The sequence below is a fragment of the Xyrauchen texanus genome, chromosome 11 (genome assembly GCF_025860055.1).
Source record: "Xyrauchen texanus isolate HMW12.3.18 chromosome 11, RBS_HiC_50CHRs, whole genome shotgun sequence".
Lineage (NCBI taxonomy): Eukaryota > Metazoa > Chordata > Actinopteri > Cypriniformes > Catostomidae > Xyrauchen > Xyrauchen texanus.
In genome coordinates, this window is record NC_068286.1 from 23,697,055 (window position 1) to 23,715,156 (window position 18,102).

The 18,102-nt window shown below is 43.3% G+C and overlaps 1 protein-coding gene across 1 annotated transcript in view; it reads right to left on the reverse strand.

Moving 5' to 3' along the window:
* Positions 1-5,072: 5,072 nt before the first annotated feature.
* Positions 5,073-18,102, reverse strand: part of LOC127651332 (matrix-remodeling-associated protein 5-like) — a 29,068-nt gene continuing 16,038 nt past the window's right edge. Inside the window, 9 exon segments of the mRNA XM_052137110.1 lie at positions 5,073-5,494; positions 5,526-5,687; positions 5,968-6,305; positions 6,307-6,492; positions 6,896-7,004; positions 7,054-7,413; positions 7,416-7,598; positions 7,633-7,727; positions 11,172-11,217. Coding sequence (XP_051993070.1) covers positions 5,073-5,494; positions 5,526-5,687; positions 5,968-6,305; positions 6,307-6,492; positions 6,896-7,004; positions 7,054-7,413; positions 7,416-7,598; positions 7,633-7,727; positions 11,172-11,217 — 1,901 coding nt within the window.

The window sequence follows — 18,102 nt, forward strand, 5'->3', positions numbered from 1 at the left end:
CCGAGTGACTGCGCTGTGACCTTCGTGGCTCTAAGGGTGAGGTCGGTCGCTGAGCGCAGTTCCTGCAGCACGTCGGGATCAGGGCTACCCACGTGCAATTCTTTAAGTGCCTTAGCCTGGTGGATTTGCAGGAGGGCCATGGCGTGCAGGGCGGAAGCGGCATGCCCTGTGGCACTGTAGGCCTTCGCTGTCAGCGAGGATGTTGTCCTACAGGCCTTGGAAGGGAGTACAGGGCGACCCCACCAGGTGGTAGGATTTCCGGGGCATAAGTGGAGCGCAACAGCCCTGTCCACCGGGGGAATCGCCGTGTACCCGTGGGCCGCTCCGCCGTTGAGGGTAGCGAGAGCGGATGAGCGTGTGGCTTTGTGATGTCGTGTGGTGAATGTGCCCTCCACAGCGACGTCAGCTCATCGTGCGCTTCCGGGAAAAACGGGACCGGGGGGGCGTGGCTGTGAGCGGCGTCTGGACCCCAGGAACCAGTCATCCAACCGCGATGGCTGTGGGGAGGACGGGGGGTTCCAGTCCAAGCCCACGCTGGCAGCGGCCAGGGAAAGCATGTCGGACATCTGAGCGTCAGTCTCGGCTTGGGCGTGCTGGCCTGAAGGCGGCAGCCCAAGGGAGTCATCGGCATCAGACACCGCGCACTCCAATGCTAGGCGAGGATAGGCGAGCTGGCTGTGAGGCGAGCCGCTGTTGCCTCGAGCACGGACGGGAGTCAACGAGTGTGCCGGGGGACGGGTGGTCCGAGGGGGGGTACCCAACGGAGCCGCACCCGCTGCCATCCCCAAATCGATTCCAGCGCCACTCGCACCGTCCTCAATCCCGTGGGAAGAAGGAGCAATGCGAGGGGCGGCTGGAGTGGCTTGCTTACGGTTGTAAGAGAGCCGTGACCGCAACGTTGTCATGGTCATGTTCTCGCAGTGAGAACATGAACCATCCACAAACGCAGCCTCGGTGTGATCGCTGCCCAGACACACGAGACAATGCCTGTGGCCGTCTGAAGCGGAGAGCACTCTACCGCATCCAGGAACTACACAGGGGCGGAAAGGCATCTTTATAAAGACGCGTCCTGAAAAGGACGTTCAACGCCGCTGTGTATTTTGCTCTTTTAGAGGAAATTACTCTTTTAAAGAAAATCACTCTTTTAATAACTCGTTTGAGTTTTATACTGCGCTGTTGAAGCGCCCAGGGGCAATATGCACTGCTGTGCAAGGAGAAGAATCGCCGCTGTAATGCCCCCTTAATCCAAGAGCATGCAGTAGCATCAGAGGAATACAGGAACGGGTGTGTTATCACGCGAACAGCATGCACAACCATCGGCTCCGAAGAAAATTTCTAAATGAACCCCGTATGTCCGGGGGCGGGGTATGCAAATACTGACTGCCAACTTCTCATTGGCCTTTTTTCAATGGATCAGAGGTATATTCTGCGCTCAAGAGAGACCCCTAGTGTCGCTTCTCCGACACAACGTCTCGTTCCCTCCATCAGGGAACGGAGGTTACAGCCGTAACCTAGACAATTGCACTAATCAGCAACATCTAAGAACCAGAGAGTGGATACGATCTCAGTTTAGTCAGCGGTTTACATTTACATTTATTCATTTGGCAGATGCTTTTATCCAAAGCGACTTACAAAAGAGGAAGAACATCAGCGAATCATCTTAGGGAGACAGTGGTACAAAAAGTGCCATATTACAAAGTTTCACTATCATCAGAATAGTATACAAAACAGATTTAAGTGCAACAAAAATGTAAATAATTTTTTAAAATTCTTCTTTAATTTTTTTTGTTTAGTGACCGGTTAAGTGCTTTTTGGAAAAGATGTGTTTTTAGCCGTTTTTTGAAGATAGAGAGTGAGTTAGCTTCCCTGTTTCATCATGTCAGGGAGCATCCCAATTACAAATTAAACAAAATCCCTGTTTTTATGTACTCATTTACTAGTTAGAAAATGTTAAAGTTAAGTCGTCTATGGTTTTGGCAATAGAGAGAAAGTTCACATTGTTATTGCCATTAAAAATACCATCAAGGGATACCTACGTTTTCTGAAATAAAGAATGGATTCAAACTTTTGAATTTGAATTATGAACTACATGACTACAAACTACATTTTCAGATCTTTTCATACTATATACTGTAGATAATATTACATGTTAATTATTTGTTTGAAAACCTCTGTCAAAACCAAGTCCACAGTGTCTGAACAAAACTATGAATAAGGACCTTGACAACTGGGTTCAAATGTCATACAGTGATATACAATGTTTTACAGTCATCCCTTGACTGCCTCATCTCCACAAGTGCAGACAAGAGTGCCAAGGTGTGCACAAGATGTGGAGTTCAAACTTCATGTCTGTCTTCACTGGAGCAGAACATTATGTTAGTATAGCAGACTTTTTAACAGCTGGTGATCACAGAAACCAAATGGTCAAAAAACCTTGAGGTTATCTTCTTTTTGTTTTTAAAGGTATTTTCCATAGTAATATAGAACCTTGAATACTGTAAATAATTTTCTTTATTACAGATTAGCATGCAAGATTAATAAGGGACTTTATTTATCCTTTTAGATTAGCTCTTCATAATTAACCATACGACTCCTGCCCCAAATCCCCCTGATGTTTTATATGTCTGTAACATATTTTCATGGCAGTGTAATGACTCCCAGATTAGGTTTTTTTTTTCAGTCACTCTCTTGGCAAAACATTACCTTCTGATTCCTTACCCATTTCTGTAAACCACAGAAAGATATAGTTTTTTTAAGGTTCTTCGTATGTGAGTGGGATCTGTTGAGATGTCTTGACAAACCCTCTCTGTGTACTATGTCAGACAGCATTATCACAGTTTAAGTCTAGACTAAAGACCCATCTCTTTAGCCAGATATACTCTTAATTTGGCAGTCAATCTTGTTGTTAGGCTGCATTAGTCAGTTCTGCTAGAATCGCAAACAATCTTTGGATTTCTTAATTCTGCATTTTAAAAAATAAATATCACACACTGATTCTTGAGATAGGGGACAAAAAATTGTTTTTGTTTTTATTTTTTAATACTAAATTCATTTTAAATGGGTATTTTTGTAGACAAAGGTCTAAGCTAATTAACCTTTTTATGCGAACAGGTTTTTATAAAAATGCTTTTTTCTGAAAATGTAAATGTTTTCACTTCATAACTTACAGTTTACTGTAATTTGTGTCAACTCTGTCAGACAAACTAAAAAGCAAGCTATTTTAATTTGATCCATCCAACAAGAGTGTATTGTCCTTCATTGTCTAATAATGGTGTTCACTAAAGGAGTTAAGTGATAAGATACATTCTATAATTTTTCCTGTTTTCATAGTATTCTAAAAGATCTGACAGAGTTAACAAAATTGAATATTTTCCATCTTAAGCATGTGTTGCATTTAAGCAATTTTTTTCCTCAGTTAAAGCTGCCTCTATCACCTGAATTAAATGCCAAAATTATCCCACAATTCTAACAAAATTATCATAATGGGAATGATGGAGTTGACTTGTTAAAGCTGAGACAGCTTGTTTAAAAAGTATAAAAAAAAAATATAAAACTTACCAGACCACGTGTCCTAATGTTGCATCCAGCAAAAGCAGGAAGTGGGAAAGGGGTTCTCAGAGATATAGCTGGCCATGACGTTGTCTGATTTATTCAGGTTATTAAAAACATCTGACAGACAGTTTTTATGAAAAATATTTAAAGTTTACTTTATGTATTGTTTGATATCTTACAGATCCCTACCTTTCATTTGATATTTATATTTATACATTTGTTGTATTTTTAAAAAATTTTGTTTGGCAGTTTAATATTGTGACCTCTTGCTGGAGACAGGTTCAATTACATGTGCTTCAAGTATAGAGCATTGTTTTTTTTTATTCTAATGAAGTTATTTAAAAATATAAGTAATAAATAATAAATTATTATTATGAATGTATTTATTTTTAACATAAACATGACATTTGTATATTTTGTCCATAATCTCAAGAATCACTGCACACCAAGAGACAATTCTCTGACCACTGCCTGCATCCTTGTTTTAGGATGGACTTTACAATTAGGATGGAGATTACAATTTTATCATTATCATTACAATGTAATCATTAACTTACTAATACAATAAATAATGTTATATTTTCTTAAATAAACATATTACTTGTATTACACCTTTACATATAAGGGAGTTTTTTTTTTCTTGTGTTCACTTGCCCACGTGGTGTAAAATAGAAAAGATTTATATAAAGCAGCTTAAAAACTGTATTGTGAAATGTGCAATCCAAATTGAACTGAACTGACTTAATAGCATAAAAACAAATATTGTAATATGAGCAAGTCTGCAATAACTGTCAAAACACTGATGGGTCGCCTTGTGTAATCTCAGATGGGCTAAGATGAAACTGACATGAAGTCTTCTTTATTAAAAAAATATACAAAATAGAAATACATTAGTCTTCAAAATGCAAATCATTTCTAAGTGTTACGAAGTGGTAAAAAAATGTGCAATCCTTTAACAGACCTACAGTATGTAGACATAGTAATCATATGCAGACACTATTGTAGACTGTGTACCTTATTTTTGATTAATTCTTAATGAGAAAAATAAACTGTTTTAGCCACACTTGTGTGATAACAGATTATGAGCTTGAATGTCATTCAGTGACAAGTATGCTTGAAGAAAATATGTAAAGAAGTATCTTTACAATAATTATATCCCTGAAAAATTGTGGCATATTCTGAATAAAAGTCTTTTTCATTTATACATTTTGACATAAACTGTCATTGTCAAACAATAAAAGTAGAAAGATGCCTTATAATATCAATAGATTGGTTATGTTGCTTACATGAATCCCACTGCTAGCTTTTGAAAAATAGTACCTTTTACATTTCTTACTACAATTAACACATTGTAATGTTAAGTGCCCACAATCATTTTAAAAATAATGTAATGTTTGTAATGTTGCTTTGGGCTGATTCTATTCTACATTTCATATTGACAACTGTTAAAGCTGTCAAGCTGGATGACAGCTTAACATCACAGTTCTTTGGGCATATGAAGAGGAGATGTCCTCTGCTTCTCAGTACACATACAGGTATGTACTTTTTGAATCAGCCCCTACCACATTTCTGGCTGTACATCTGTAGAATCCAGCATCTCGTGTTGTGGGATTCTGGATGATTAAGGAGCCCTGAGGATGGAGGTACTTGTTCCCAAACAGATGTGGTTGGGAGCTGGCAACAAGCCATGTAAGGTCTGGGGTCTCCCATGCCACTTCTGCTTTGGGTATACCTATGGCTACACAGTTAAGTTGTACTGCTATTCCTCTTCTAGCATAGGTGGCAGGAGCTGGGCCACTAGTAATAATTGGTGGATATGCAATGATAATAACTGGAACAGTGAGCAGGGAGTTTCCAATTTCATTAGAAGCCCTGCAAGTGTAAGATCCCCTATCATGGACAGAGGCTTGCTGAATAGAGAGGGTTCCATTGGAAAGAATGGCATAACAACCTGCTCTTTGATGGTGTATTACGAGCAATACAGGCAAATTGGCCTGAATCTGCTATTCTCACTGAGCTAATATCCAGAGTACCATTGCGATGTACTGTCATTCGACTCCCATAATATGGTGCAGGGAGAACAACATTCTCTGGGAGAACCCACATGACAAGTGAAACAGGGGTGCCAGTAGCCTCTCAATCAATCACTTTCCGCTGATTTCTTATAGTAGACATTCTCAGTAAATTTGTGGTGCCTCTGAGACCATTAATTGCTGGAGGAGAGACAAGGATTTCAACTGTGGTCACTTTGCGGTCCTGCCCTGTTCCTTGCCAGACATGCATAATTCCCATCATCAAATCGCTGAACTTTCTGAATGACTAGAGTCCCATTAGTATATATATTATACTTGTCTGAAACTGAAGTGATGGCTGTGTTAGTGGGAGAGAACCACAATATAAGAGGTGTTGGCTCACCTTTGGCAATGCATTTCAGAGAGACAGATTCTCCATAGAGAACCCTGATGACATCATGTGTCTTATTCTCAATCACAGGCACATCTGCAATTACTTTGACATGCACTTTCATCTCATCTTTACCAATTTGGTTCTCAGCATAACAAGTATAGTCACCCTCTTCATGTATCCCTACTTCATTGAAGAAGAGTGTTCCATTGTCAAAGACAACATATCTTCGACTTCGACTCCCAATATTATGTTCATGCTTCATAACATTGTTGATCATGGTACCATCAGGCAATGCCCAGTGGATTTTTGGATTGGGTAGCCCAGAGGCCACACAATCAAGCAGGAAAAACACTCCTGTCCACATCTGTCTTCTGCTGAATTTTGGCTGGTTTTGTTAGGACGCTGACCTTAAGGGGCACAAAATCATCACCGATTTTGTTGTGAGCAACACAGAGGTATTCACCTTCATCTTTCTCTGTCACTGATAGGATGGATAGTGTACCGTTGACAGATACTTTAATCCTCGGATCATAACTGAAATATATATATATATATAAAATAAATAAATACAAATTTGACTATGTAGGCACAATTTTAAAATATAAAGATTTTCTGTTTGAATTCAATTTTAATGACAAAAAAGTAGCCTTGCTATTAATAGAAGTGCAGGAGTTGGCCTATTTTTAATAAGCAAAAATATAACTGTAATTACATTTGTATTGTTAGTATAGAAAAACTGCTAAATAACTTAAAGTTATGTAATTATTTTGTGGAATTGCTTGTAATTTTGAAGTTATTAGAGTGTTTGTTTGGCATGCTACCCTGTTTGATCAGTCAAAGCAGAATGTATACTTATGAACATTTTTTCCCAAAGTGTATAAACCCAGTATGTGTATTCCTGCACAGGCTATGTGCCTTAGTGAAGTGTTTATATTACCTGTAGTGAGCATCCACAAGCTTTTTGGATGGAGTCCTCCAGATGATCCTTGGTTCTGGATTCCCTGGCACAATGCAGTCCAGGTACAATCTTCTTCCATAGACCACATCTGTTTTTTGAGATGATGAGAATGTAATCCTGGCCGTGGAGGATTTTGCCAACCACATTGGTGACTATGCATTCATATATCCCTGTATCTGTCAGAGCAAGACTATTAACATGAAGTGTACCATTAGGGAAGACAAACAAGTTTTGTCCATTAATAAATTGAGAGGGACGGAGTTGCATGCCATCAGGGGTGGCCCAGCCAATGGAAGGGGGAGGGGCACTCCTAGCAGTGCAATTCAAGTAGGCAGTGCTTCCTTCTGGAAGAGTGATATTCTCAAGTCTTGGCTGTTGAATGATAGGTGGCAAGGCAGCAACAGTCAAGCCAACAGATATGGCATCAGCACCTGCTGCATTGCTAGCAATGCGTTTATAAATTCCTCGATCTGTGTGACTAGCAGATTTTATGTGAGCGTTCCATTTGATGACGCTGAGACCCTTTGCACAGACATGCCATGAGTAGGTCCACTAGAATGTACCATTGCCCTATCAGGGAGGACCCAGGTGATTCGAGGCTGAGGATGTCCTTGAGACTGACAATCAAGATCAAAAGTTTCTCCAAGGTACGCTGTGGTTTCTCTATAGTGTGGCTGCAACACTCTGGGTTGTTCAGTCAGAACAATTCAATTAACCATGGTCGTCTTTTCCATATTGGTTTTGGACACAGCAGAGGTACTGGCCTCGGTCCAGAGGAAGTACATTGTGGATTACGAGTGTGCCATTAGTGTTATGATGTATGCAGGAGGAGACAGACAAGGGGCTGGATCTACGTGCAGTTTTATTTTATAAATGAAAGTGAATACAAAATAAACAGGAACAAAAGAAAACATCCACGGGGGGACAAAACTGAAACAAAAACACGATCACAATGGAAGAACACGGAACTAGGGAAACACACGGCTGGAACGAACACGGGAAGACAGGCAAGGTAGACAAAACATAGGAGCGTGAACATACAAACATCTACCAACAAGCATCAACGAACGACAAGGGATAGAGGAACAAACAGGGTTTAAATACACAGACACACTAATGACTAAACGACATACAGGTGAGAACAATGAAGTGCATGGGCAGTGATGAAGGCAGGGAACTATGGGAAATGTAGTGCATGACAATAGACAAGTGAAACACGGGGCAGACAACAGGGGATCATGACATAACCCCCCCTCAAAATGATCGGATTCCAGACGATCCAAAAGAAACCCAAAAAAACAAAATCGTCCAAGGAGTGAAGGGGGGCTAGCAGACAAAAGAAGGTACACAAGGGGCAAACAGACAGACCAAGGAAGCACAAGGGGCAAACAGATAGTCCAAGGGGGCACAAGGGGCAGACAGGCAGTCCAAGGGGGCACAGAGGGCAAGAAGGCAGTCCAAGGGGGCACAGAGGGCAAGAAGGCAGTCCAAGGGGCAGGGACAGGTTCAGGAGGCCTGGGAGGCGGCCATAAGGCAGGGATAGGTTTAGGAGGCCTGGGAGGCGGCCACAGGGCAGGGACAGGTTCAGGAGGCGGCCACCAGACAGGGACAGGTTCAGGAGGCCTGAGAGGTGGCCACAGGACAGGGACAGGTTCAGGAGGTGGAGCTGAGGGAGGCTTTGGAGACGAAGCTGAGGGAGGCTCAGGAGGCGGAGCTGTGGGAGGCTCAGGGGCCTCAGGAGGCGGAGCTGTGGGAGGCAGAACCATGGAAAGCTCTGGAGGCTCAGGGGGCGGAGCCGTTGGAGGCTCAGGAGGCGGAGCTGAGGGAGGCTCGGGAGGCGGAGCCGAGGGAGGCAGAACCATGGAAAGCTCTGGAGGCTCAGGAGGCGGAGCCGAGGGAGGCGGAACCATGGAAAGCTCTGGAGGCTCAGGGGGCGGAGCCGTGGGAGGCTCAGGAGGCAGAGCATAGGGAGGCTCAAGAGGCGGAGCCGTGGAGAGCTCTGGAGGCTCAGAAGGCAGAGCCAAGGGAGGTTCTAGAGGCAGAGGCCTAGAAGGCTCTGGAGGTGGAGCCGAGGGAGGTGGCACCGTAGGATGCTCTAGAGGCGGAGCCCTAGAAGGCTCTGGAGGCTCGGGAGGTGGAGCCGTAGGAGGTGGCGCCATAGGCGGCTCTAAAGGCGGAGGCCTGGAGGGTTCTGGAGGTGGAGCCGAGGGAGGTGGCGCCGTAGCAGGTTTCAGAGGCGGAGACCTGGAAGGCTCTGAAGGCAGAGCCGAGGGAGGTGGCGCCGTAGGATGATCTGGGGCGGAGCCGAGGAATGCTCGAGGGGCGGAGCCCTGGAAGGCTCAGGATGCTCGGGAGGCGGAGCCGCAGGAGGCTCGAGAGGCGGAGCCCTGGGTGGCTCGAGAGACTTGAGAGGCGGAGCCCTGGAAGGCTCAAGAGGCAGAGCCCTGGGTGGCTTGAGAGGCAGAGCCCTGGAAGGCTCGAGAGGCGGAGCCCTGGGTGGCCCAAGAGATTTGAGAGACGGAGCCCCTGGAGGCTCGAGAGGCGGAGCCCTGGAAGGCTCGAGAGACTTGAGAGGTGGGGCCCTGGGAGGCTCGGGAGGCGGAGCCCTGGAAGGCTCGAGAGGCGGAGCCCTGGGAGGCTCGAGAGGAGGAGCCCTGGAAGACTTGAGAGGCGGAGCCCTGGGAGGCTCGAGAGGAGGAGCCCTGGAAGACTCGGGAGGCTCGAGAGGTGGAGCCTTGGAAGGCTCGAGGGGCGCTGGCTCTTGGACGGTCATGGCTACTGGCGCTGGCTCTTGGACGGTCGAGGTCACGGGCACTGGCTCAAGGACGGTTGAGGCTACAGGCGCTGGCTCTGGGACGGTCGAGGCTACAGGCGCTGGCTACAGGTGCTGGCTCACTGACATTCGAGGCTACAGGCGCTGGCTCACTGACGTTCGAGACTACAGGCGCTGGCTGCTTGGCAGAGGTAGACAGAGGCTGGAGGGAAGAGGCCTTTCCTTTTCTCCTCCTCCTCCGGGCGGACGAGGCTGGCAACGCTGGATCGCTGACCGTAGCTGACGTGGGCTCAGGCTCGCTGATCGTGGCTAGCGTGGGCTCAGGCTCGCAGACCGTGGCTGGCGTGGGCTCAGGCTCGCAGACCGTGGCTGGCGTGGGCTCAGGCTCGCAGACCGTGGCTGGCGTGGGCTCAGGCTCGCAGACCGTGGCTGGCGTGGGCGCTGGCTCGCTGACCGTGGCTGGCGTGGGCGCTGGCTCGCTGACCGTGGCTGGTGTGGACGCTGGCTCAGGTGCTGGCTCGCTGACCGTGGCTGGCGTAGGCGCTGGCTCAGGCGCTAGCTCGCTGACCGTGGCTGGCGTGAGCTGGGAAGCGGAAGCCTTTCTTCTCCTCCTCCGACGAGCGGACGAAGTTGGCAGCGCTGGCTCGTTAATCAAGGCAGGCGTGGGGGTTGGCTTGCTGGCAGGTGGGGCAGGCGAAAAAGGACGAGCCATGGACGACTGGAGGGTCACCACTGTGGGAGGAGAGGCAGGATCCTCCTCCACAACATCCACTGTGAAAGGCGAGCCGCATGCCAGCAGCGTCTCCTCCACAAAATCGCGGAGCATCCAGCCGCACGTCGCCGGTGGCAACCGCTCCCTGAGCGAACTGTTCAGTTTGCCTCGAAAGAAAACTACCAGGGAGGAGTCCGGGAAGTCCGCGACACTCGCCAGATCAACGAAATCATGGATATGGTCTTCAACCGGACGGTCCTCTTGTTTGAGGCTGAGGAGTTTAAAGTTTGCCTATTGTACCGCTAGATCCATTTGCGGTCGTTCGTTCTGTTATGATGTATGCAGGAGGAGATAGACAAGGGGCTGGATCTACATGCGGTTTTATTTTATAAATGAAAGTGAATACAAAATAAACAGTAACAAAAGTAAACATCCACGGGGGGACAAAACTGAAACAAAAACACGAGCACAACAGAAGAACACGGAACTAGGGAAACACACGGCTGGAACGAACACGGGAAGACAGGCAAGGTAGGCAAAACATAGGAGCGTAAACATACAAACATCTACCAACAAGCATCAACGAACGACAAGGGATAGAGGAACAAACAGGGTTTAAATACACAGACACACTAATGACTAAACGACATACAGGTGAGAACAATGAAGTGCATGGGCAGTGATGAAGGCAGGGAACTATGGGAAATGTAGTGCATGACAATAGACAAGTGAAACACGGGGCAGACAACAGGGGATCGTGACAATTAGAGAGGACCTCAAACCTCTGAACCCTTGATTTCTGTACGACACTAGCTCCTGCAGGTAAATACAATAACAATTTTACACCGCAAAATCATTTTAAAGCTTTCAACATGCATTATGAGAAAAAATTAGGACACTCCTTCTCATTCTTTATCATTACTATTTTCCACATAAAAAAAATAGGTATGTCCAAATAGGAGTTCAGAATGGAATACTTTTTTTGTTTGTTTTGTAAGAATTAATTTCCAAGCACAATTTAAGAATCATAAATTCCGTCATGAATGTTCAGACTTTTGACTTAGTAGTGTATAAAACACTTGGTATATGGATTAAACATGATTCCATGAGAGTTAATTTATTTCTACCCATTATGACATACTTTCTTAAATGTTATACAAGAGGATAATGTTTTGTTTGTTTGTTTGTTTTTCAAAAATGTTATTTCCCACACAGTAATAGTGCTGTCAGTCCCTGACATTTTGCCTAAAGCTGAAGTCACACTAGGTTTTGAGCATTCAAAATTATTTTGGACACCACAATGGACAGGATTACAGTCACACTAGAAGGCTTTTGGCTTTAATAAATAATAAGTTATGAATAACAAATAATGTCAAATTTAAAATATACCATCTAGTCACTTTCCTGCAGCAACAAAAAAAAACATGCAGAATTAAAATATGTATTCTTTATATTGAGCCAATAGGTCACAGTGTGTGACATTTGATATTTTATTGGTCACATGTCTTCTTGTCATCCAAATTCGCAGGTGAGAGGTTATGAACTTCAGTACGCAGTGGTATGTGAAATTTCTTTACTTTAGGTTTTGGAAGTGTGAAGTGTAGTGTGATTATGGCTACTTTTGTGTCCGATGGAAGAAAGAAAGTCATAACATATTTGAACTACACAGAAGGTGAGAAAATGAAAGAATTAAAGATACTTACTAAAACAAATAATCCACAATAATTTAAGGACATTTCAAGTGATAGTTTAAAGAATGAGGTCCTAAACCCCTTCTGGCCTACATGTAGAAACTTTAGTCCAGGAAAGGAAAGGACTGGGCTTCCCCACAGCAAAACAAGGCAAATATGCATCAGTTTCAGCCTGTGCTGTTACAGAGATAATGTCTGTGCTGGTTATTTGAGGTCTTCCTCTACCCTCAGGAACTGCTGTTTGTCTTTGTTGAGCTCCTCCTAATATGCTGTAATGTATAGAAAATTTGCCTCTACTCTGAACACCTGGCCTTATAGGAGATTGGTACTGTGGTGAGGATAATGATGAAGATAGTGATGGAGCTGTGGGTGCTTCTGTTATGGCCTTTTTGTGGATGCTTCCCTCTAACATTTGAGATTTAGTCTCCTTAGAGTTTAAATTTGTGCCACTGACAGTATATGGTTTAACACTAGCTGATTGATAAGAAAATTGTGGACTGGAGAAGTTGTTCTACTGTATGTTCCTCTAACTTCTAATTTACCATTTGTTTCATGACCTAGGGTAACATATATTTATTTGTGACTGACAGGAATGTGATTTGTATTGTCTGTTTCACATACCCTGCTTACAGAAGTGGGTGTAATTGGGTCATGCATATGTGTACGTGCTGTAGGGGGCTTTATTGTAGTTGTTGTTGTGGTTGTAGTAAGTATGTTTTCTTTTGTAAATGGTGGCACATTAACATTTCCTGATGGACTCCAAGGTTTTTTAGATGGAGTTGAATCTCCTCTGTTGTTAATACTATCAGCTGAAACCCTGCTAGGTTGTGTGGTTGCAAGCATTAATAGTTGAGAGCTTTTGGGCCTATCTGTTGGAACCAGTGAACTCTGGTGAGACCCTTCAAAAATCTCTTCCATCACTGAACCACGTTGGCTTTTTGCATAATGACTTTCGATGGTTTCAAGCACATTTTCAGTGTCTGTGGTTTTAAATTGGTTGCTTGTTTTGTCTGGACTTGCACATGGAATCTCTTCTGATTGTGCTTGAGAGCTCTCAAGGGAGTCATCTGATATATGGCTCAAGCTAGTGTCTTCAGTAATGCTTTCCTGTTGTGTCTCTTCAAAAGTTTTAGCTGCAGGGGTATGGACACTAGTAAACCACTCATTGTCGGCTGCCTTCACAGCATGATTTGGAATAGAAGGAGACAACGTGGACTTGTTTTCATTGTGCAAAGTTGCTTTCTCTTGTCCTCTTCCAAAACTAATGGATGTTGATGAGATCACTGGAACTGTTGTGGTGCTTTTGAGTTCTTTAGTTGGCTTGTACTTTTTTAAAGATACTTTTTCTTGGGGTATGAATTTATGGGGTTTGTGACTCCTGCAACTGTATGAAAGATCTGTGTTCTCTTCATGAGTCATTTTGCCTAGTGACGGTAGTTAGCTGTCAGTTAATGGAACAGTAGTATTCATCTTGGCTCCTGTAATTTTGGCCCATCGAGGTATTTCTATTTTCGGGACAGCTGACTTAGTAATAGTAGTATGTATTATGTACGTTGTGACAAAAAATGATTTATGGCCCTGATTTATGGTTAAATTGCTATACATTTGACCTTTCCCTCCGCCCCCCTCCCCTCCCCTCCCTCCGGTAGTTGTAGGCTACATGCTGTGATATGGTGTGTCTGTTCTGATACCCCCATCGGTGTATTTAAAAAGGGTTAGGTTTGTTCATTGCAACTATTCAGCAAGTATTTTGTGATTTCCACTTGTGCAATGGCTGCTCCCAGCACTCCTAAAAAAACAATGTTAAATGATGTAAAAAGACTTACTAAGATATATTGGGCTCCGAGGAGATGTCATGGTCCAGGCATGACCAGGTCTCTCCATGAGCCGTTAGAAGATCTGAAATATGAATTTCATCTAAACAACACACAGTTGTGTGTGTACGACTTTGACAGAACATCTTGTACTGTTAAGTTATTCAACAAGGGTGATGCAATGGATGAAGACCATTGTTTGTATTTCACGGAAAAGGACTGGGATGTATTTTACAATCGTGTTTGGAGGGATCTGAATAATGGAGCATCTCCAGAATCATTTCCAAGAGACCGTGTGTTTGGTAACCACACTATCAAGAGGGTGGCTGACCATGTCTACATACTTACCAGCGAGGACAAACAGGGTCTCAGTGACAGAGGGTGTCCTTTCCCAGAGACAGAGCACAATGAATGTTTCCAAATGAAGTTTTCGTTTCAGTGGAAAGATATTCCTATACTGAATGATGTTTTTTCAAAGATAGACAAACTGTTTAAATGGTGTGATGCAAATGACCAATACAATGTAATTAAGGTCAGCCTGTTTGACCCCCGAAAAAGCGTGGGAGTGACCGTGTAACACCGCCCACCTTCTACAGACCTTAAAGGCTGGCGGTGACTGACCGCATTTCAAACCAACATTCAAACCAACATGTCTCAAGACTTTACTACATATCTTCCTGGGCCCGTCGCATCACCCAATGACCCAGATACTTCAGCAAGAGATGACCCTGTTGTAGGGTCTTCTGACATCGGCCATTGGCTTGACAAGTTTTGCATGGAGCTTGGCTACAGCAATCTAACGTTCATTTCATCCCACGGATCAGGATGCCCACTTCCGGATGCAGCAGCTCTTAAGGGAGAGGACGACGCGGATGGCATTATTGGTGTGAAGGGGTTCAATTTCATAAAAGCAGTCATAGTGGTCATTCTGGATCATCTCCTCGATTTAAAGTTAAAAGAGTTGTGCTACGGTTGTGAAGTGGATCACCCTAGTCAGATCCAGCACACGTGCTTGTTTGATCCTGACAAGTATTTCTTTTACACTCATTTTGAAGAAATTTCCAGTAAACTGTTTAAACCTGTGTTAAACCAAGTCATCGGCCAGGCTTTAAAACCATTTGGATTGACACCGCATCCTCAGAGAATCCATGGAGTTGTCGTAGGCGTGTTGTGTGAACTAAGAGAGGAGCCGAACATTCTACAGAGAGTACGTGAAATCCGTGAGAAGCTGGTGAATGATACCTGTGAACAGGCTGTCTACGATGCTGTGGACGGTTGGAAAGGCTGTTCGGCTGGGTCCAAAGTTTGATGCTAACAATGGGGAACTGCTGCGGAGCTACTGGCCTGATTACATTTATTCTGAGACATCGACTTCAATGTGAAATAACCAATATGCTGTATAAGATCATTAATGACGAACGTTCTGGACAAAACAAGCTTGTAAATGAAGCCTATATTAACAAACGGCTGATTTGTCTAAAGAAACACATGGATATAGTCAGAGGTCTATCAAACAATTGGACTGAAATGATACAAGTCTATGCCTACCAGAATGATTCTCCCTGTTTGTTGCTTAAAAACATTCTAAATTCATTGTTTGAATGCGATAATGTCTGTAAAATATCTGATATAATATGCTTATGTACATTTGTGACGGATACATGTGTGATGTTATTGTCAAGAAACGAAAGGAGTGATAGTCATGTCTTTGAAAATGTTGATACTCTGGTTAATTACCTGATTGACAAAAATACTGATACATGCGTTAATTTCCTACAATATCTAGACATTGGTTGATGTTGGTGTTTCTATTTGACTATTTAAGCATGTATTGTATGATTACCCCTGATTTTAAAATAAAAGGATACTTTTATAGAATTACTGTTTCATTATTTAGGTGGTGTCTGATCTGTTAACATGACCGAGCAATTGCATAAGGTGCACTACACACCATCAAACCCCGGCTCTTTAGGGGGTGTGAGTAGATTAAAACGTGGTGTATTAGAGGAAAGTGGTGATTTGCTAAGTGATAAAGAAGTTTCAGACTGGTTAGCCAGTCAAGATGCTTATACACTCCACAGACCACTGCGACATCATTTTAAAAGGAATAGGGTCGTTGTTTATGGTATTGATACACAGTTTCAAATGGACCTGGTAGATATGTCAATATATTCTACGGAAAATGACAATACTAAATTTCTTCTCACATGTATAGACGTGTTTAGCAAATATGCATGGGTACGTTGTATAAAGAACAAGACTGGATTGGCGGTGACCAATGCCTTTAATTCAATACTACAAGAGGGTAGAATCCCTCAGAAAATTAAGACTGACAAGGGAAGGAATTTTTTAACAAGCATTTCCAACAACTAACTAAAAAACACAACATTTACCATTTCAGCACGGGAGTGAATTGAAAGCAAGCGTTATTGAACGTTTTAATAGAACGTTAAAAGGACGGATGTGGCGTTATTTAACAGCTATAAACTCTAAACGCTACATCAATGTTTTACAAGACATTATTCAAGGATACAACAGTAGTTATCACAGAAGTATTAAAATGAGGCCTGTAGATGTCAACAAAGAAAATGAACCGGTCGTCTATGACAATTTGTATGGTAATGTGTGTAAGAAGATGCCTGTATTTAAATTCAAAATCGGCGACGTGGTTAGAATATCAAAGATGAGGGGTCCTTTTACCAAGGGTTATGAACAAAACTACACAGATGAGTTCTTCACTATAACCGAATGTATACCACGACAACCACCAGTCTACAAACTATCTGATTACGATGGCGACGTTATCGATGGATCATTTTATGAAGAGGAGTTATAAAAAATCATTGTGGATAAGGACAAAGCTTTTAAAGTAGAAAAGATATTAGACAAGAAGAAGCACGGTAAAAGATCCATGGTGCTCGTACGATGGGTAGGGTGGCCTCCGAAGTTTGACAGCTGGGTTAATGAAAAAGCTGTTGTAGATCTACAAACCTCTTAAAGTATATAAAAATAAAACATTTGTTACCTGACTTCATTTCTGCAGTAAACGGTCATGGATGAAGCAGGGTTTTATGTTACATTGCCATGCAATGCTTCATTAGATCTTTACCCCGAAAACCGAATTTCAAATTACAGAACAAGATTAGCCAAACCTATAAACTTAAAAGGTCGTTGGGAGGTGGGTGTGGCTGAAATTGAATACCCTAGATCATGGTACACTATTACTGATGATGATGCGAAAGTCCAATTCAGAGAGGTTTTCGACGGAATCAGTCATCTTGTGAAGATAAAGCTGAAAAGTGGTTATTATGACGAAGTTTTGTTGTAATTAAGGAGCTAAATGCTATGCTACCTCGGCATGCACGTCTTGGCTACGATCATGTGAAAAAGTGTTCATGATGGCGGCACCAGGAAGTTCCTTAACATTCCACGGTAAACTAGCCATTATTTTGGGTGTAATACCGAAGAAACCATTGGTAGCTGTAAATGATTATACTGGAAATGAAAGCATCGAACCTGGTTTTACGCCAGTGTACGCGCCACACCAAGCAGACATAAATGGAGGGTTTTACACCATGTACATGTACACAGATATTATCGAATATCAATCTGTGGGTGATGCACATGCCCCGCTTTTGAGATGTGTACATATAACCGGATCGGATCGTGAAATAGTCAATGTTGCATATGACAGAGTACACTACATGTCAGTGAATAAACATTCTATTGGAGAGATTTGTATTGAGCTCAAAGACGACAGAAACAGGGAAGTGCCATTTTCTTACGGCAAAGTCGTCGTTAAACTACACTCCAGGCCTATGAAACAACCGATCCTTTAAAAATGGCGTATTATAATCCGTACCAAATGGACCCCACTCATTATGTAAACTATTATAAAACTCAAGCAGGCGGTGGAATGCCGGGGTTTTCTGGGGGAGGGGTTATGTATGGGGCGGGGCTCGGAGGCCTTTTCAGGGGTTTGTTTCGAATGGCTCTTCCGTTGTTAAAAAGAGGTTTCAGCATAGCCAAACCACACCTTAAAAACGCTGCTAAAAACATAGCCAGCGACGTTGTTACCAGAGCTATGACACATTCCTTTAATAATAATGATAAATCTCAAAACGGTTCGGGGTTAATGGTTATGTTACGTAACGGAGGTCTAAACCACCTGGAATGAGGAGGGGAGGAGTGGTCAG